At 36.2% G+C, this 21,391-nt stretch overlaps 1 protein-coding gene across 1 annotated transcript in view; it reads right to left on the reverse strand.

The window, feature by feature from the left end:
- The window catches only part of GORASP2 (golgi reassembly stacking protein 2), a 28,885-nt gene that overhangs the window by 4,416 nt on the left and 3,078 nt on the right, over positions 1-21,391 (reverse strand). The window contains exons 2-7 of the mRNA XM_020900510.2: positions 10,835-10,915; positions 9,107-9,310; positions 8,170-8,256; positions 7,355-7,485; positions 4,561-4,693; positions 2,756-2,879 (exon numbers count right to left, since the gene is read on the reverse strand). Of these exons, the coding sequence (XP_020756169.2) occupies positions 2,756-2,879; positions 4,561-4,693; positions 7,355-7,485; positions 8,170-8,256; positions 9,107-9,310; positions 10,835-10,915 (760 nt within the window). The remainder of the gene's footprint in view (positions 1-2,755; positions 2,880-4,560; positions 4,694-7,354; positions 7,486-8,169; positions 8,257-9,106; positions 9,311-10,834; positions 10,916-21,391) is intronic.

The following is a 21,391-nucleotide window of genomic DNA, read 5'->3' on the forward strand; positions in this document are numbered from 1 at the left end:
AGATGGGGAGAATGACCTTCCTGAATCACCATTTCCCTATGACCTTGGTTCTGTGACATGCCTTTGAAGTCTAGTACATTTCCATTTTTACTGATGTTAGCTTGAGGAGTTTATGTTCTTTACATTCAAGTAGCTCTTAGGATACCACCTAATAAAGGTTATCTATTAACGCCTACCAGCTACTCAAGTGGGAAGTTTCACTGATATGCAAACAACAGTAATACTGCACATGGATTTTGATTTTGTCTTACAGAGATCTGCTTAAAGCCAGAATGAACTGTGCCTAAAAGTATGAAGCAACTATTTTCAGATAGTTTTATAAATTTATTTAGTCACGTATTTACTTTTCTGCAGAAGCTGAAGGCATGAAAAATCAGAAGAGAGTTCTTTGTTTTATTTGATACTCAAAGGTGTTGGATGGTTGGTTGGTATGTTTAGTCTTTCAAGTTTGGGGGCAGGGTGGGCACCTGCTATATGTCAAGACATTGTTCCAGGCACTGAGGAACTTAGAGAATAAAGAAAATAAAAATCACTACCCTCAGGAAATTTGCATTCTGATGAGGTGCAGAAAAAAAAAGGGAGACAGGAAGAGTTAGGGGGTCATATCAATTAATGCCATTTCAAAATGATATATTCATTTTCTGAAAATACAAATTTTTCAAATCCACAGTGAAGTTTTTGTTTTTTGTTTAAAAACACATACTTTTGTTTCTAGTTACTGTTTGGGCTACTTTCCAGCAATATAGTTAAAGCAAAGATTGAAAAATAAATACCTAACAAAAAGTGATTTCTCATGTCATAATGCTAAATTTACTTACTCAAAGTGAAAATGCTGATTTCTTTCAATCTCCTTTAGGAATTTCTGATTTATTGATACCTCTTTTACTATTCAACAAACCCATTTCTCTACTGTGTAATAAGACCAGGGATCTCAGTGCATGTGCTTATAAGACAACCCAAGTATAACTGTCATGTATGAGGGAAGATTTAAAATAGAAACTGGAACTTGAAGAGACATCAGCTATCTCCTAAAGCCAGAAGAGCTCTCATATGCACTGGAACTCTCACTGTAAAGCCAGGTGAGAGTCATCAGACACAGACTGGGTTGTTGCCTTGAGAAGTCTATTCAAAGAATAAACTAAAGGACCATTTCTTATATATGATGGGATATAAGTTAAAAAAACTCAATCTCACGAAAAGGACTCAAACACTACTTGATGAAATAAACTTTAAAATCTCTTCCAAATGTATCTATGACTTGATACAGGTGACGTTAATATTTAATTTCATTTAGGAAATATTCTAAAACTAGACTGTGGTGACGACTGCACAACTCCATAAATTTACTAAAAATCACTGAATTCTATACTTTCAGTAAGTAAATTTTATGGTATACAAATTATAGCTTGATAAAGCTGGGAAAAAACCCAGTGAAGACTAGGGGGTAGGGATGAATGTCATCATACTGATAACTGGTGAAGCTGGATGGTGGGGGTCTGTTGTACTACTCTTTACACAAATGAGTATCTGTATTTAGACCATACTGTTGACCTTAACTGCATCTTGATGGGTTGTTTTAAGTCCATTCCAGAACAACGTGGAATATGAGCAGATCTGGAGTACAAATATTAAAAAAAAAGAGCTCAAGAATAAAAGGATACTAATAAAACAAAATGAAACCATGGCAGTATTTTATACACTTATTCAACACTGATTGAGTATATAATATACTCTCGGTATGATGAAGATATTTAAAAAAAGGAAAGGGAAAAATAAACTATGTCAACATACCACGTTAAGAACTGTATCATGTGACCAAGCAATTCTAATTTCTGGGTATATAATCAAGAAAAACGAAAACATATGTCTATGCAAAAACTTGTACATAAACGTTCATAGCTGCATTATTCAATAATAGCCAAAAAGTAGAAACCACCCAAATGTCCATCAACAAAATGTGGCATACCCATGTAATGGAACATTATTTAAACATAAAAAGATAAAGTATTAACATATGCTATGACATCAGTGAACTTGGAAAACAAAACACTATTCAAGGTAAAAGAAGCCACAGAGAAAGGTCACAGACAACCACACATATTTTATGAAATATTTAGACTAGAAAGAGAAAGTACATTAGTAATTGCCTAGGCCTTGGGGGACTGGGGGAAAAGAATGACTGGGTGCAGGGTTTCTTTTGGGGTAATGAAATGTTCTAAACTGAGGTGATGGTTGCAAAACTCTGCAAATATACTCAAAACCCCACTTAATTGTACACTTTGAACTGGGTAAACTATATGCTATGTGAATTACATCTCAATAAAGTTGAAAAAAACCTAAACACGCAAAAATGGAGTATAGTAGGTAGAACAAGGAGTACAGAAAAAGAGACAGGCACATGTCCCCTGAGCAAGACTGAGCCCCTAAGAAAGGAATGGTAAACTGCTCAATTTGTATCCCCAGGATACACTACCTAGGGGATATGCAAACATCTGTTGAGTAAATAGAGCAATTAAACACAATTTAAAGGTAGAACACAGAGAAGTCCAAAGTCTAAAACTGGCTGAGAAGAGGCTTAAATGCATGTGATAATTTAGTACCTACCAGCTTTCACAGACAGGGCCTGTCAATGCAGAGCACATTTATAGTTTTCAAAGTACACCGGAATTAACTTTTAAAATTCTAAAGCTTGGGACAAAAAAGAATATCATGTAAAACAAAGCAGACTGAAAACAGAAATCTATTTTCTGCATACCTGTACTGAGAACATTACTGACAGCTGGTGGAGTTGAACTAATAGAAAGTCCAGACAGACTCTGTTCAATTTCTGTAGTTCCTGGTGGTGACAAAGACGGGGGATTAACTGAGGACAGCTGGACCTTCCAAAAAACAGAAAGAAAAAAATGAAAATTACTCAAGCTTACTTAAAATACACATATTGGCTCTCACTGGTCCTACAGATACTTTTTCGATCATGTACAAACTGTCAAAAAGTTTTCGCCTGGCACTTTGGCTTTCAGATACTCCTTCGTAATTTTGATAGGTGCCACGGATGTCACGCTGCAGACATCTCCCCATCCTGTCACTTCTGGTCTCTTACCACATGGCATGCAGCCCGTCACACACACTGTTCTAGCCACTTCGACACCAGGAGATTCTTTCTTCTCCTTCCTAGCCAGCCAAAAATGATTATACGCAACCGTTAAAACACCACTTCATTCCTCTTCTTCGATTTCTCAGCCAGACTTTTGTTTTTAATTTTTATTGTTCATGGAAGAAGTCAGCTGAAGTCTTAATACCATGAAAGATTCCTTAGAAATTTCTTATGATGTCTAACGTCATGAGTCCCCCTTATCTTTTCTCATCAGTGAATGAATGTGGGAACTACATCTCTACCTTCGGGAGCATGGGGTAGGGGTGTGAATGAATCTGTATGGACTCTACAAATGGGTGGATGGGTGCTTTTCAGATTTCACCCCTGAATCCTCCATCTTCCTCCAGCTCCAGTGTCCGCTGTTACTTTTCAACATGACCTGTATTATGGCCCTTCTCCCCAGCTGCCATTTCCCCATCTGGTTTTCTCAGACTGCCCACAGAGCCTTACAGGTGCAGAGAGCACTGACTGGGCCAGCATATAGGATAACAGGAGTCTGAATATATAACGACACTGGCTCTGGCCATGAGTCAATGATGGGTGGGGTGAGGAGAGGTTACACATTCCCACAGCTCTTCTTCACTTCCTCTAGAATTAGGGATTGCCAAACCATAAACCATAAAATGGCAGCAGCCCTTTCTTTACAACTGCAGCATTTTCTTTCTGTTTGGTTTTTATTTACTCGTGCAGGCAAGAGTTAACTGTCCTATAAGGCCTGCACAGGAAACATTTTAAAAGCCCCTAAGCCTGTGCAAATACCTCTCAGTACTCCTTAAATAGCCTCACATTGATCATGTAATTGTTCCTACACCCCTAGCTCTCCTCGCTTTCTCAATCAAGTTTCTTGAAATCATAAGTACCATCTGTCATCACCTTATCCCGCACCAGTCACCCTCTCTCTCCAATAAGTTGGTATCTGCATCCCTGCTCCAGCCCAGGACATGTTTTTTCACTCCTCCTCTCACCTGGCTTCTCTGCAGTTCCTCACATAGTTGCCTGTGCCCGCTTTCCTGACGCTCTCCTTTCTCCCTTTGGGCTTCTCCTGACCATCCTCTGCTAAATCTCCTGTCTCTGCCTGTCCATTTAAATACTATGAATGGTCAAGATTCCAGCCTTGTTCCTCTAACCCACCCAAGCCCAACCCATTTTTCTTTTTCCCTTAAATCAATGTCCATTGGGTAAATTACCCTCTCTATGTTGATGATTCCCAAATCTGTATCTCTAGCCCTGCCCTCTTTTTTGAAATCTAGAACCAAAGGATACCCATCTAGGTATCCTACAAGAACTTCAAATCCTATTCATCAGTATTTAACTCATCTGCCCAGTTTCAGTAAGTGCTATCACCACACACATCAACTAATCTGGGTGGAAAGTTATGACATAAACAGGCAGTAAAGTTACCTTACCTCCGTAAACCCATCTTTAAGAGGAGTAATCGGTGTACCAGTCATCTGTCCTGGAAGAGAAATTTTCTTTCCTTCTTCAAATGGGCGTGTAGGTATTCGATGCAAATAACCATATCCAATGCCACATCCTAGGCTGAGAATATAATTTTTTCTTAAAGTTATTGTTGCCAATCACAGCTTATGTTTCTTTGAGGTTTTGAAACAGAACAACACATCTCCATTTTTTTAAATGCTGTCTCTTATCAGAGATCTCATCTGACCACTCTTTATGAAAAGCACGCTTCCCTCTACCACAGACACTAACTTTACTCTCCTTTATTTCCCTTCAAGTATTTATCTCCATCGAGCACACTGTATATTTATTTTCTGTCTCCCCCAATAAGATGTTAAGGGGGCAGAGACCTTGTTATGTTTACTGCCTTAACGGTTCCTGGAACATGGTAGACACTTAATGATTATTTGCTGAATGAATGACATATAGTCTTTCTACTCAAGAGTTCCAAGCACTTTTGCATGCTAATGATATTCACACAACCCATAGGTCTACTTCAGAACCAACACATATCAATCCAAATTAATCCTGATTTCTCCTAATTCATCATCCTAATGTCGCCAGTGACATTTTTCTAACTAGATACAATCATGATGCTTCTTTCCAGTCTGCTGACCTCCCACTTTCCTGTTCCCCTTTTCCCCTTAGAGAACTACTCCTCAGGCACTGTGTGCAATGCTGGTGGGACTGTCGTCAACCAGGGGGCCCGTCATGCCCCAAATCAGGCGTGTCTCATGACCAGAGCCAGGCCAATCTACCCATCTTGCTCAGGACTACGGATGAAACTGCCAATTAGTTCTTCCTTTCTAAGTCCCTATTTAAGACTTTTCACAACCAGGTTTCAACTTATGTTTCCATCATAATTGCTTATACTTTCCAAAGTACTTGTGCCTTCTGAGTAGGACATGCATAGATACCTCTGTGCCTATCCCGTTAAGGCATCTATTATTTCCATGGCTACTACCACCACTACCAAAAGCTGAGAGAGAAAGCAGCTTCTTATTTGAATCTGATTCCATAACAGTGTTTCACATTACAAAATTACTTGTTCCCTCACTTTTCCTCCCTTATACCATCAAGCTGCAATTTTTACTCAACTGGATCTCAGATAGATTTAGAAGAAAGAGAGATGAAATATACTGATCAATGAAAGCCTTTCAGAGGCAGCTGCATTTAAAAACATTCAAAATGCATTTAAAATTTACTTATTAGTCAAAAGAACTAAGTGGTGGTAGAGAAGGCACTTGAGGCAAGAGAGAGGCCCTCCAAAAATTTAAAGACAGCCCAAGAATGAAGCTAAGAAAAATTTTCTGCTGTAGTGAATGCAATATGGTCAGCCTCTGAGGAAGGAATGAAAACCAGAGGCACACATATACCAAATGGGGGCAGACTCAAGAAGGTGGTATGTATGGGCCTGTCTAAAGCAACAGCTGATCAACAGCACAAAACCATGTCAAAAGGAAAAATGTCTTCCACAGAAAAAGAGAAACTGCTAGCCTAGAAAAGAAGGGTGCCAAGAACAAGCATGTAACAGTATTTAGTCAGCATAATTAAAAAGAAACAAACTAGTAATGTTCTTTGTTGTTGAACTTCATCTGGAATTTCCTCCTTAGACCATGATTTCATGCACACCGAGCAAGGAGGAGGTAGTATGGGATCTAAGAGTTCTTCTGACTGGAGAGGAGGCATTTTTCTATTGTAAGCTGAAAATCCACAATTCTAATGAATACAGAAGTTTATTTGCAAATTTAGTTTATATGAGACAGTCCCTCTAGAATGAAATCAATTTTGAATACCTTGAGAAGATCACCTTTCTGACAAACCTGGACACTGAAAAACCATAACTTGATCAAGTACGGCTGCCAGACAGGCCAGATTCTCTGTCCCATTTTCTTAAATTACAGTAAGTCAGCATTCTGGTGGCAGCATACATCCAGCTGGAGAATCTCGGGTTGTGTGGATTAGGGTATTGTGGGCAAACAGAGGCCTTCTCTGTTTGCATCAACTAAGGTCATCCTTTACCTGGCAAGTACTAGAACTTCTAAAAACATTGGAAGAAGTTTCCCAAATCCAAGCCTTTCTTATAAATCGAGCTTATGCTCAACAACTCCTCAAATTTAAAAAGGTTCTTAGAACTTTCGAAATAATGAAAAATTTATACAATTTAAACAATAAAAGACCTACAGATATAATATTAAGTAGGAATGCTGTGCTTTGACTTTTTGAAATTAGGAAACTGATATGAAGAAAACACCCAGAAAACTGATTTTATAAAGTTTGCTTTTCTGTTTGGCTTGACCCTCTTTCTAAACTCCTTTTTATTGTTGCAATTTTGCCTAACTTTTGGTCAAAATTGTTCTGTTCATTTCTGAAAGCCAACAGTTTCCTCCAAGTGCTAAGGAATTTCCCCAGCAACTAGAGAAAGTTACACTGTATTGTCCCACTGCTGAGGACAGAATTGGGAAAATAAAACTGAAAACTATTTTACTAAATAACAAAACAAAAAAGTTTGTGCTTAGATGAGTTAAAAAAAAAAAAGGACTAGAGTTTGTGTACCATGTTCACTAAATTGTGCTTTAAAAAAATGAATTATTGGATTCAACATTCTAGGTTGGCTCTTTGCTTTTCTCGAAAAGTTTTACTATAAACCAATAACTTGTTTCAAAATAAAAACAATGCTTACAACAGATCTGACTAGTAAATTTAAACAGTTGTAACTTAGTGTAAAAAAAGCGACCTTACCTGCCTTCTCCACCCCATGCAGAATTTGGTGTAATAATCACTTCTCGACAGTTATCAGTGTCTGTATTATACACATAAAGTTTCAATGGTTTTGCTTCATGTGTTTCAATAAGGCTGAATAGATCTTCAGACTGCAAAAGCATTACAGGAGAAAAATGTTTTTATGTTACTGAACTTTTGAATAGTAAATCTCAAACAGTAGATATCAAACCTAGTTAATATCTAAAACAAACAAACAAAAAACACACCTAAAAGAACAACAACAAAACACACACAAAGACCAAATCCTGGGCCATGCCCCTAGGCATAAAAAGCATTTCTTAAATCAGTATTATTAAAACCTACCTATACAACAAGGTATTGTATACTTATACAGCAAGGCCTCATGTTCAATTCTGTAAGATCTAGTCAGCAATTGAGTTAACAGTTTTCTATACCCAAATTCAACAAATTCTGCTTTCTTCCTATTATTAAGAGCTGGTTATCTGGGCACCTTTTTTTCCTGTCATTTGTAATTGAGTAATGCATATTTCTACTAGCTAACAAACAAGGAAAAGGATCCAACTAAAATAGGTAAGCCAATTTTGCTACCTTAGAAAAAGAGAAAATGAAATCAATAATCAAAATGATGATTTGATTTAATCTTGAGGTACAAAAGACATCTTCCATATTTTTGCTTATCACCCTGGAGCATAAGCTATCTTGATTAGCAAAGACCTAAATTTCAACTCTGAATGTAAAGTATGCAAATATACTCGAATTTAAACATTAGTGATAAAATGTTAAATTATTTTTAGTATTAATAAACAAATTACCTCATTCATGACTGTATCTGCTCCAATGATATAATCACTGTGAGGTCTAAGACCAGCCAGTGCTGCAGGAGAATTTGATTCCACTTCCTAGGATGATACAATCAAACTGTTGTTATTGTTTAGCCACTAGGTCCTGTCTGACTCTTTTTTGACCCTTTGGACTGTAGCTGGACAGGCTCCTTTGTCCATGAGATTTGCTAGGCATAGATATTGGAGTGGGTTGCCATTTCCTCTTCCAAGGGATTTCCCTAACCCAGGGACTGAACCCATGTCTCTGGCATTGGCAGGAGGGTTCTTTATTGCTGAGCTACCAGTGGAGCATCCGCATTAAATTACTGTATATAAAATAATCTTCCGAACTGTATAGTTCAGTCATTATAGTAATTCAAACTCTCTTATATTTGTCTTGTTAGAGACCATGTCGGATAAAGCAGATAACTACATCACAGGTACTTAAGAGAAGACACCTATTATTAGGAAATACACAGTGAAGTACCTAGATGTAAAAAATCATCATGTATACAACTTATTCTCAATTCATTAAAATATATATATATACACATACAAAAAAAAAAAGAGACCATGTCGGATCAGAAGCTATAAGATACACCTATTTAAATCTCCCAAACATAAAAAAAACCCAACAATATTTTTATAAATATTTAAAATATTTCTGCAGCTATTTGTTTTAATTTAACTTCTTCTAATGGATAAATCATTAGAAAAAATGTTTAGGCATCACATTTGCTTTTCCTCCTCAAGCTGTTTTTCTTTTCTATTAATATATATTTTAAAAGCAATTTTGATTTTCAGAAACTTAAAGTAGCCTAATAATAGTAATAGCCCTACAGTCTCCCAAATTGGAAACCACCACTATTAAAACACCTTTCTACACTGTTTCTTAAACTGCAAGTAACAGTTCACAGTTGATACCTACCAACACATGCCAAACGTTTTCATTTGCCCCATCAAAGCTGCAGAAACGAATGCTGACTCCCAACAAGCCCTGTCCACCCCACATGTTACTTGGTGTAACTGAGGTCTCTCGCAGCTCCAGTGTTTTACTACTGTAGATAAGCATCTTCACAGGTTTTTCAACATTTGCTTTCAGTAGATCCTTAAGAGTATCATTGTCTTTATTCTGTAAACATAGAAATTTTTCTTAATAAATAAAATAAAAATCTAATGTTAATTAGCTTAAGCATCCTATGACCCTATTGGAGTAATATTAATAACTCACATAAATAAAACATTCAATAAGCGGAGGTTTCATTAACACTCAACATTCCTCAAAGTAAAAGAATGTCAAGAAACTAGGAAGTGATCAGTGTAACCGAGTAGGGTTCTACAGGGCCTTCTGGGGACAGGCCTTCCCCCGTATCCTCTGCTGCAGCTCCTCTCTCAGGTACCCAGATTACAGTATCTCACGCGTATTTCCTAAGTTTTTCAGACGCCAAAAACTACCACCAAAAGCAAGAAATAACCACTTGAAGATTATAAGCAGGTAGCCACAGACCTTCTGATGCCTAAGGACTGATCACCACCAACCAATCAGGGAACTGTGCATGAGCTGACCACATACCCTGGGATACCCCTCCCTCACCTTGACTTCAAAAATGCTTTGCTGAAACCCTTCAGGGAGTCTGCGTTTTTCTGAACATGAACCACCACTTTTCCTTGCTTGTCCTGGAATAAACCTTTCTCTGCTATAAACTCTAACATTTCGGTATTGTTTGGCCTCACTGTGCACCAGGCACACAAATTTGTGTTCAGTAACATTAGCAACAGCTTCTGACTTTTTTCTAATAGCCAGCTATGGAATCATGGAATTTGCAACCCACCATTATTTGAAATGATCCAGGGCTTCAATGATAAAAAACTCTAATTATTCCACAAGAAGATATACTACTAACAGAGTTGGCGTGGCTGATTTTAAAATCTAAAACACTGCTGGAGTTAAAGTTTAATTTTGGACTTTACTCCTCACATATACACTTAGTACAAACTGGTAGGAAATAGTATGTTAAATATTTCATTATGTAAATGAATAAAGGCCAGTATGTAAGACATGTCAGTAAGTAATGAACAAAAACTTAGACTGTTGTGAAAAAATAAACCAACCAAATAGCCATTGTCATAAGAATTTACTGAAATTTTAATTCAGTTTCCTTCCTATTGGACTTTATTACATGTAAACTAGAAGCAACTTTTGAAAAGTGGTTTTAATTCTGCACTTTTGGAACACATCTCTTCTAGTTTTATAACACTATTTCTGTATCAGGGAACTGAGTGACAAGAAAATTGACAAGTTATTTGAGAATAAGTCATTACTAAATCATTTGTCAATAACCTATAAGTCTGACATTTTTTGAAAAAGCAACAAAATCACATCTTTCTGCTTAAAAAATAAATAAATATTTAATATGCAAAGTAGAAGTCTCCAGTGTCTTTCTTCCTCCCCCTAACCACTGGAGTGTGAGGTGTAGTATTCTATCAATATATTTGACATTCTCATGTTTACTAACACATGGTTATTTTATTGGTATCATACTCTATGTAATGTTTGTAACTGAATAAATAAATATCCATCTCAGATAATCTGAAAAACTCTATTTTCAAAAGATGACAAAATATCATAGGTGAAACTACAAAAAGCTGAACTTACTAATCTTGAACCATTAATAGAAACAATAAAATCAAAGAATGGCTCCAGTCCAGCTCTATGTCCTGGGGAATTTTCTTGTACCTGTGAAAACAAAAATGAAAAATGCAAAGCTTAATTGTGAATTAAAAGTTAAATTTTAATATCTACCACTTCAGTAAAAACAGATTAATCTCATTTATGAGAAAACATAGGTAGTCACTAGTTTTCTCATTTCTCTTATCTTCCAGATAATGCCCCTGTAGCTCCCTAAATTTTACGCATTCTTTAAATTCATCTCATATATGAGGTTTTCCCTCTGGTTCTATTTCACACTACTTTCCACTTTTTAGGGGGTGGGAGGAAACAATCCTCCCAGCATTTAGCACATGACATAGCAGACAGTTAATCATTACAACTAAGTGGCAAATTAAAATTAATTTATTCTATTTATCCCATGACTACTACTAGCAAGGTACCATTTGGTTACAAATCTAATGTAGGAACACAGCTGCTGTTATCAAAACATTATAATCTGCTGAGTAACAGGCAAGAAGGGCAGACGGAGGACATACAGACCTCTAATAACTGTAATACAAAAGCAAACAGGTTGAGAGTTACAGGCACAAAGCTTTAAGGGTGAGATTAAATCTGAGTGAAGAAGTTTCCTAGAAAAATAAAATGAATTGTGCTTTAAAAGGAGGGTAGAACTAACGAAGGCTAAGGGGGATGAGAAAAAACATCTGAAAGTTGAAAGAATAATATGAGTAAAAACCCAGAAGTATGAAAAACGAGGATAATGTCCCTAACTAGAGACAGCAAGATGGTAGAGAACAGAAAGAGTGCAACATTTTGTATGAATCAGCAATTTTCAGGCTTTCATCAGATTCTTAAAGGGTGTCTCCATGACCCAAATAAAGTGTTAAAATAACGGATTTTTGCAATTCTTTTATTTTACAGGTGAAGAAACCATTTTATAACTTGCCTATGATCTCAAAGTGGGGAAATGGTAGGGATGAAACTCAAAAGTATATCTTATTAACCATTAGTCCAGTGAGAAGGATGGAAAGGAAGAATGCAGCTAGACTTACAGAGGGTTTTATTTGGAAGATTAAGATTCACCTAGCTTCTCAACAACTCAAATGTTTAGCATCTCAAATTTCAAATGCATTAAAATAAACTATTAAACTTCCTATATTTGCAATAAACAAATATCAGTAGCTAGTAATGGCAGTGAAATAACAAAAGAGCAAGAAGTTAATAGAAACAATTTTTCTATTATCCTCTAAGTATTTTCATAGAGGATAAATAAAATATCCTCTAAAATATTTTCATGTTTTAAGGAATTTTTACTCTGCTTGATGTTACTAAATACTGTCAAAATTATCCCATGAAAAGAGTTTGCACTATATTTGTAGGTTGATCCTCTGTAATAGTCCAAACAGTTTTAATAATCAATTCTGAGGCTAATGCAAATAAAAGATCCACATCCATCCACATACAAATCTGCAGCTATTCACACAGTAACAAATCATTTGAATACTTTCAAAACAGAACCCAAGTTGTTCCCAGAATACGTCCTTCTAGTATCAGACTTCGCAAATGAGACTTAATCTTGAACTGATGATACATTCATTATTTTTGGATTAATGCTACCTTTTATTTATTTAAAGCCAAATTATACTATTATTGCCTCCAAAGAAGTAAAAACTAGATTTTCTTCATTTGTCACAGTAAGGAATAGTTTTTTATAAAAATGGCTCAATGTTTAACTTACTAAAACTGATTTTGCTTTATGTAAAATTTCCTGCAAATGTGGGACTAAAACCATTTTTGTAAATTAAACAAGTTAAATATCAAAGGGACTTATTGTTTAAAAGTGTTGGTTCTAATAATCAGTACATACCTGCTTATTTTCTTTATACTCTTTTCTTACATGGGGCTTATTTTATACTCTATATATTATCAAGCAAAATGTCTAGAACCCAAAATGGCACACAGATTTCTCCTTAAATGGCAACTCAAAAAGGAAAAGGGTGGCTGCCTAGAGCTACAATAAGAACAGAGAAGTTGAGTCATAGCTAGCTGGCAAAAGGTCAGGATCCTCTAGGTGTAAAATGCCTGTCTGTTAGGTTCCTATCAATTAGGTGTGAAATGCCTGAGGTGTGAAAAGAAGATAGCTACTGCAGACCTTAGAAGCCCCCTTGGAGAGGAATTTCTCATTTAACAGGATCCACAACTAATCAAATAATTCTCTGATTCAGAATGTTCCCAAATTACCACTTTCTTTTTTTTTTTTAAGAAACCAAATAGTCAATTGATCAATATCAGACTTCTCCGCTGAGGCTGCCAACAGTTTACCTTTACGAATACCTTTGTAATGTCATCAGCCTAGCAAGGTGATCCCACACACTGATTCTTATCATGCCACCCTCCAAGTATCAAGTTTTACCACTATCTGTTTGAAATGGAAAGTCTCTAATACCATTAGGATTATTCTTCCCCAGAACTCAAAAGATTCAATAGCTAAATTCTGATTCTAATATAAATAAACCAAGATAATCCTTTCTCTATTTTTCATTCTCATCTGCGACAAACATCAATCTGTTTCTAATGGACCTTGAAATTAATTTCTTTCCTAAATTTATTTACATTGTTAGTACCAGTACAACTCTGGCAAAGAGGTATCTTACTTAACTATGGCTCGGAAGCCAGCAGAGGGGGCACTAGAGAATGCGCTCTTTGACCCTAATTCTTTAAAACAGAACTTCTTACATTTTACAGCATGGAAAATAAACTCCACAACAACGCAAATTAAACATCCACACAGGCAAGTTTCTCTGGCAATATTATCCACTGATGAGAATCTCTCAGGCATCTAATATCTCAAGCATCAGAATATCACTCCACTACTTTGTCCCGTATGAGAGATCTCTTGACTGTTGATTCATCACCAGCTTCCTGAACCATCTTAATTAAAATAGAAAAAAAGAAAAGAAAAAATACATATACCTGGCCTCATGGGCTATTTATTATTGGGTCAAATATCATGGAAGTTCAAGATGGATAAATTAAATTTGAAAGTTTAATAATTAAGATTTTACATGATTTTGAAAAAATGTACAATGAAAAGATGAAAGAGTTTAGAGCAAAACCTTCTTGATTTTGAGTCATGGTTTGCCTACTTATTAGTTTTTTCAGCTGTGAAAAGTTTATCTTCCTGGGTCTCAATTTTCTCATTTGCAAGGAAGAGATAACATCATCTACTTTAGAAGACTACCATAGAGATTGAATGAGTTTAACCTCATGAAATGCCTGGTGAAGTCTCTGACATATGATACGAGTCATACAAACCTTAAGTTCAACTTCCTAATTCCACAAACCACCACCTGAGGCAAATTTTTATAAGCTATTAATTCCTGGACACTGCATTATTTTTCTGGCTATGTATTAATTCTCTCTCACTCCATAAAAAAAAGGAGGGAAAGACACAGAGCATTAGTTAGCTAAGAAGAGGAGACAAATCACTTTTTTAATGTTGTCTCTCAAAAATCAATTCTGTATGGATAGCAAATCTAAACATAAAAGGTAAAACAAAGAAGCTTTTAGAGAAAAACAAGAGAACATCTTTTGGATCATCAAGTATGACGACTTCTTAAACCAAACACAAAAGGCTAACCATAATTTTTTTTTAACTTGATAAACTTTACTGAAACTATGAACTTCTGCTCATCAAAGACACAATTAAGAGAGTGAAAAGATAGGCTATGTATTCAACAAAGGAACTGCATTTAGAACGAATCCTAAACTACTGAAAATCAAAAAGGAGGAGAGTAAAACCACAATAAGACACCACATCACATTCACAAAAACTGCTGAAGTAAAAAGACAATAACAAGGATTGGTAAGGATGTAGAGAAACTAGAATCCTCATACACTGATGGTGGAAATCTAAAATGGTGCAGCCTCTGTGGAAAACAGTTTTGCAGATCCTCAAAATGTTAAATACAGAGTTATTGCATGACCTAGCAATTTCATTTCTAGGTATATAACCAGGAGAAATAAACATGTCTATGTAAAAACCTGCACACAAATTTCATAGCTGTGCTATTCATAACAGCCAGAAAGTGATAATAAGCCAAATGTCCTTCAACCAATAAATGAATAAACTAAAGGTGGTACACATAGAATGGAATATTATTTGGCAATAAAAAGAAATTAAGTATTAACACATGCTAAGACATGAGTGAACCTTGAAAACACTGTGCTAAGTGAAAGAAGCTAGTCACAAAGACCATATAATATGTAATCCCATTTATAAGAAATGTCCAGAATAGGCAAATCCACAGAAAGTAGATTACTAGTGACCAGGGGATGGGAGCAGGGGGAACAGAAAGCAGTTGCTAAGGGGTATAGAGTTTCTTTCTGGGGGTGATAAAAAGGTCCTGAATGAAGATACTAATGATGGTTACACAACTCTGTGAATACACTAAACAACCACTGTACTGTAAAGTTTAAAACATGATTTTTAAAGTTTTAATTTTAAAGTTTAAAATATGATTTCATGTAAATTATAATCTCAATAAATCTGTTTAAAAAAGATAGACAACTTAAAAAAATGGAAAAAAGGTTTTAGCAGATACTAAACAAAAGAACAACGCACTGGTTCAAAATTGGGAAAGGAGTACATCAAGGTTGTATATTGTCACCCTGCTTATTTAACTTAACATGCAAAGTACATCATGCAAAATGCCAGGCCAGATTAATCACAAGCTGGAATCAAGACAGCCAGGAGAAATAACAACTTCAGATATGCAGATGATACCACTTTAAAGGCAGAGAGTGTAGAGGGAACTTTCACCTTTATGAAGATGAAAGAGGAGAGTGAAAAAGCTGGTTTAAAACTCAACATTCAAAAAACGAAGATCATGGCATCTGGTCCGATCACCTCATGGCAATCAGGTGGGGAGAATGTGGAAACAGTGTCAAATTTCATTTTCTTGGGCTCCAAAATCACTGCAGATGGTGACTGCAGCCATGAAATTAAAATATGCTTACTCCCAGGAAGAAAAGTTATGACCAACCTAGACAGCATATTAAAATGCAGAGACATTACTTTGCCAACAAAGGTCTGACTACTCAAGGCTATGGTTTTTCGAGGAGTCATGTAAGGATGTGAGAGTTGGACTATAAAGAAAGCTGAGTGCTGAAGAATTGATGCTTTTGAACTGGTGTTGGAGGAGACTCTTGAGAGTCTCTTGGACTACAAGGAGATCCTACCAGTCCACCCTAAAGGAAATCAGTTCTGAAAATTCATTGAAAGGACTGATGTTGAAGCTGAAACTCCAATACTTTGGCCACCTGATGCGAAGAACTGACTCATTGAAAAGACCCTGATGCTGGGAAAGATTGAGGGCAGGAGGAGAAGGGGATGACAGAGGATGAGATAGTTAGATGGCATCACCAACTCAATGGACATGAGTTTGAGCAAGCTCTGGGAGTTGGTGATGGACAAGGAGGCCTGGTGTGCTGTAGTCCATGGGGTTGCAAAGAGTCGGACACAACTGAGCGACTGAACTGAACTGAAGGGTGTCACCAGAAAGTGAAAGAAAGATGGTTACACGACTGTGTTGTTTCTGAAAATTCATCAAGCAGTACACTTACGTATAAAAAGTCTTAAGATGTGGTCCTTCAATCCAAAAAGCAGAAATGAAATCACCACAATCTTAAGAACATACACCTAACACCTCACCTACAAGGGACACAGTTTGAAAGCCAGCAATTAAGTCTAAAAGGACTAAGCAGTCAATGTAAAGGCCACAAAGTTACTTGCTCTAACACTCATTCTTCTTCACAACATAAAAAGAAATAATTCTCCATAAGCACTCTAGAAAAAACAGCTACAATAAGCAAGATGGCATATGCTACACATTTTATACTCTTCCAAGAAGCAAAAGGTGAGTTTATGACAGAAAGTGCAGAGTGAAGGGGCAGCCATCTCTACCACATAAAAATAAATTAGCATAATGATTGGAAGCTGGATTCTGAATCACCAACTATACATAAATAATCCCTAATGTGGATTCACTCAATCACTACAGGCAGTTTCAGTGGGTTCTGAGATCAATTTAGTGAATCATGACAGAACTGACAAATGTCAAAATAGAGAAGTACCAAAAACTCATGACTTAGTTAGGGTCACCCCAGGAAGACAGCCTGTACCCATTAAACAGCTGCTCCTCATTGCCCCAGCCCCTGGTTGGAACACTATCGGAGTTCCTGTTTCTGTGGATTTGCCTATTCTGGATGTCTCATATAAAATCATTCAATATGTGATCTTTGTGACTGACTTCTTTGTGCACAGACCTAATCATTCTATACTGGATTGATTTCCAGCGAAGTATTCATCTCTTTACTTATGTACTTCCAACTAAAGGATACAGAACTAATACCTTAAAGTAATGAAAGGAAACCACATGCTACTTTCTGAACACAGGATATCACCAGACTAGGTGTTTTATAAGCTTATATGCAAAGATATCCAAGCTTCTGACTGGGAATGCAGGAGATGTGGGTTTGATTCCTGTATCAGGAAGATCCCCTGGAAGAGGGCATCTCAACCCACTCCAGTATTCTTGCCTGGAGAATTCCATGGCCAAAGGAGCCTGGTGGGCTGCAGTCCATGGGGTTGCAAGGAGTCAGACACGACTCAAGTTACTGAGCATGCACGCACAATTGTGTGGTAAATAATTTTGAAACAGACTAGAAGAGTTCAAGGCTCACCTGTTAAAACATTCTTCTCACATGTTCTACCAAAATAACTCAAAGGATATTGCTCTCCTGATTCTGACCCTATAACTTGTAACATATGGAGCAATTAGAAATAAAATTCTGATAACTAAATGAAGTAAAAACCCATCATGACATAATAGCTTTCTAATATAGATCTGTAGGTTAGAAAAACAATAATAAAAGAAATCAGTCTGCTCTAAAAGAAACTAAAACTCTGACAACATGTGATCTCATTTTATACTCTTCAAATATCACCTCAGGTACCTGTTTCTTAGGGAAAGAAAACTTGCTTTGGGACCTCAGGTGATAATCTCTCCTGTTCCTTTTCCTCAGCTGTGCAGTGAGGAGGCTGACTAGACAGTCTTTAAGATTTAATGACTCAGCAAGAAAGAAGCCTCTTGCTAAGCTATCTATTGATTCTATAGTGTAGATCAAACTCAACAAGATCGTTTTAATCATACAGACTTTTAGTCATTTTAGTTCACGTGTTCAGCAACAAAAATGGCAAAGCAATGAAAAGAACACTGGCACGCATCTGTCTTTTAACACACAGATAAAAAATTTCCTCAAAAAAGAGGATCTTCAAAAATTAAGCACATTTAGAGAATTAATGGGTCTGCTCTGATCCAAAACTTGAAATAGCAGTAAAGTACACGGTCAGGTACATGGAAAAAAGTAGCTGCTGAGTGACTAAGTGGAAATACTATTTAAAATGTTTACAAGTTTATTTTAACAGTACTGTCACTAGAGTAGTGGTTCTCAATGGGTGACAAAATAATGTAAATGCTTATAAAGGCACCAGCTAACATTTATTGAGTTTTTAATCACATTCCAGACCCTATGTTAAGTGCTTTACATGGAATATGCCATTTAATCTTCAGAATAACCAATGAGGTGGCGGACAGCACAGTTTTAATAAACAATGTGCTCAATGCTTTTCCAAAGTATTTTCATATACACTATCTGATGTGGTTTTTAGTTTTTAAAAAAAGGCATTACTACTGGAGGAGGCATTCCTACTCTCCCCACTTTTCAGATAAAAAGAACAAAGCTCAAAGAAGTTCAACAATCTGTCCAAGGAAAAACAATGAATTGATGGAATGACACTAGAATCTAGTGATTCATGAGGTTGGTTTCCAATAGTGGGTTATGATAGTTTCTCAATGTATCTATCCATGTCCACAAGGTTCCTTGTTGCTGAAAATGTGCTTAAATGCTTTCTCACTGGTGCTTAAAAAAAAAACACACACACACAAGCAAAACCCAAAGAACCCCAGCACCATTCTCTTCATGCTGTAGTAAATTTATACGCAATGTCAAAAGGACGTACACAGTCCCTCAAAGTAACTCCTTTGGCTCTGCATATATTGTGTGGAAAAAAAATCATCTTACTTGATAATCTACAACTCCCAAGACAAGCTACAGTCAGATTCTAAAGCACATATCAAATCTTTATGGATATTTTCTATTAAACTGTTAACTGATATTTTACTAGTGAATTAAGCAATATAATTAACCATTTTGATAGAATATTAAAGCCAACAAAATGAATATACTGATGTTAGTGGTTTTTCTAAGTTCAATTCTTATGAAAACTTCAGGGTAATTATTAAAAAGCCCTGTCAATATTTGACCCAGAAAGCCTAAAGCCAGTTCTGTGTATTTACTACTTAATGACCAGAGCCAAAAACCATAATCACCCACCAAGAGCAGGTCTCTCCAAACAAGGATCCTTAAGTCCATACGTAAGAATACTCTTCATCATAAAAAATATATAAGGGTATACAAACAACGTGGCAGTATTAACTTGTTTGAGGCTTATTAACATTGGGAAAGTTTATGCTCAACGATACTGACAATTCCTGCAAGTGTCTTCAGGCTCACCGACACTGTACTTCATACAACGAATAAAACATCCCTGTGGCCTGTGCTCAGTCACTCAGTTGTGTCCGACTCTTTGTGGCCCCATAAGCTGCAGCTTGTCAGGCTCCTCTGGCCATGGAATTTCCCAGGCAGGAATACTGGAGTGGGTTGCCATTTCCTTCTTCAGAGGATCTTCCTAACTCAGGGATCGAACCAGCATCTCTTATGTCAGGTTCCTTACCACTGGTGTCACCAAAGAAGCCCAAATAAAACATTCGTCATAAATGAAGTATTCTGATTCTACATTTGAAAGCAAAATATGTTCATGAAACAATTCATAGCCTTTAGCAGAGGTCAATTTTGGGAGGTTAGAATCTTCAAATGGTGCTTATAAAGCTTTTTCAATTATAAGACCATATTTGGAAAATATCAAATAACCCACTGTTTTCAGAATGAGTGAAAAGAGAAGGGGCTAATAGTGAGATTTTTATGTTTTTCAAACGGAGGTGTAAGTTAAAAAAGTTAAACACTGTGTTAGAATAAAAAAAATTATGGCTACCAAATAATGGGATTTCATTTTCTCAAAATAAGAATGAAGTTGAAATCTTGCAGGATTTAATGCAGATTACTTAGGTAACATTAAGAAAGAGTACATCTATATAACAGTAGATATGGTCTTGGTATTGTTTTCTATAGAAATAATTTCACTTACTGTCCCTCTATCCTCTAAGGAGAATACCTAATGCTGCCCAGTATGCAGCAAATGGCTCAGAAGATAAAGGCCTGTTATTATACTGGAGACGCAATTCATCTCAATGGCCTTTCCTTCAAAACATCCATCATCTCAAAATCTCTCTCAGAGGAAATTACAAGGAATAGTGAACATGACATTTTCCATGTCCCCATACTGTTGTGAATACTGGCTCCAGAATGTCCTCAGATATCCCCCATTTCAAAGAGTATGAAGTGTAGTGGAATTAATTTGAATATTTTAATTTAGAAATATCTTACAAGGGGCACCCATAAAGCAACTCCAAAAATTTTGAAAATGGCCTTGATGGTTTCACTTGATAATGGGAAATCTAGGCAAGAATTCTCTATTAAATACAGTTACTTCAACTGTAGTAACTTCTAATAAGGCTGAGAAGTCCTGGCTAACATTTCTCCTGCCTTTTATGGGAATAAAAGTGGTATGCATGGTGAACACAGAATCGGACCCAATCCACAAAGAAATCCAAAATATAACGTTATTTTTCTTTTCTTTTTCTTTTGGGCATACCACGCGGCTTATGGAGTCTGCCAGGAAATTTCCTATAATGTTATTTTTAAAAGGAAGCTTCTCAGCAAATTTTAAAATCTTCCACTAGTAGTCCCCTTTAAAAAAATAATTTTTATAACTATATTTTTAAAAAATATACAAATATTTCAGTCACTGTGAACATGTTGGGAAAATAAATTAAAAGAATAAAAATGTTGCCATCCACCAATTATCCTTTTAATATCCTGGCTTTTTAGCTTTCCATTTTCCTGGGCACTTGAATGCATATGCAAATACACATATGTGAAGGCACATCTATGAACCCAGAGTGTTTTGAAACATAATTTTCACTGAATGCACAGCATTCCAATCTGCAGTTAGGCCATGATTTATTTAACAGCTCCTCAGCTGTTGGATAAGTTGTAAAGCTAACATCCTATGATAACTTTCAGCCATACTGTAACATACTTAAATACGTCAAATTACTCAAAATCTTCGTGAAATGTGGCTAAGGGGCAATGTTAGTCACAGAAAAAAGAAGGACAAGGAAAAGTATTTTAACAGTAGTTACCTTTAGATGGTAAGATTGCAGGTAATTGAGGTTCTTTGTTAAACTTTTTGAACTTATCCAAATGATTTCTAATAAACATGTGCTGATAATCAGAAAA

This window comes from Odocoileus virginianus, chromosome 13, assembly GCF_023699985.2.
Source record: "Odocoileus virginianus isolate 20LAN1187 ecotype Illinois chromosome 13, Ovbor_1.2, whole genome shotgun sequence".
NCBI lineage: Eukaryota > Metazoa > Chordata > Mammalia > Artiodactyla > Cervidae > Odocoileus > Odocoileus virginianus.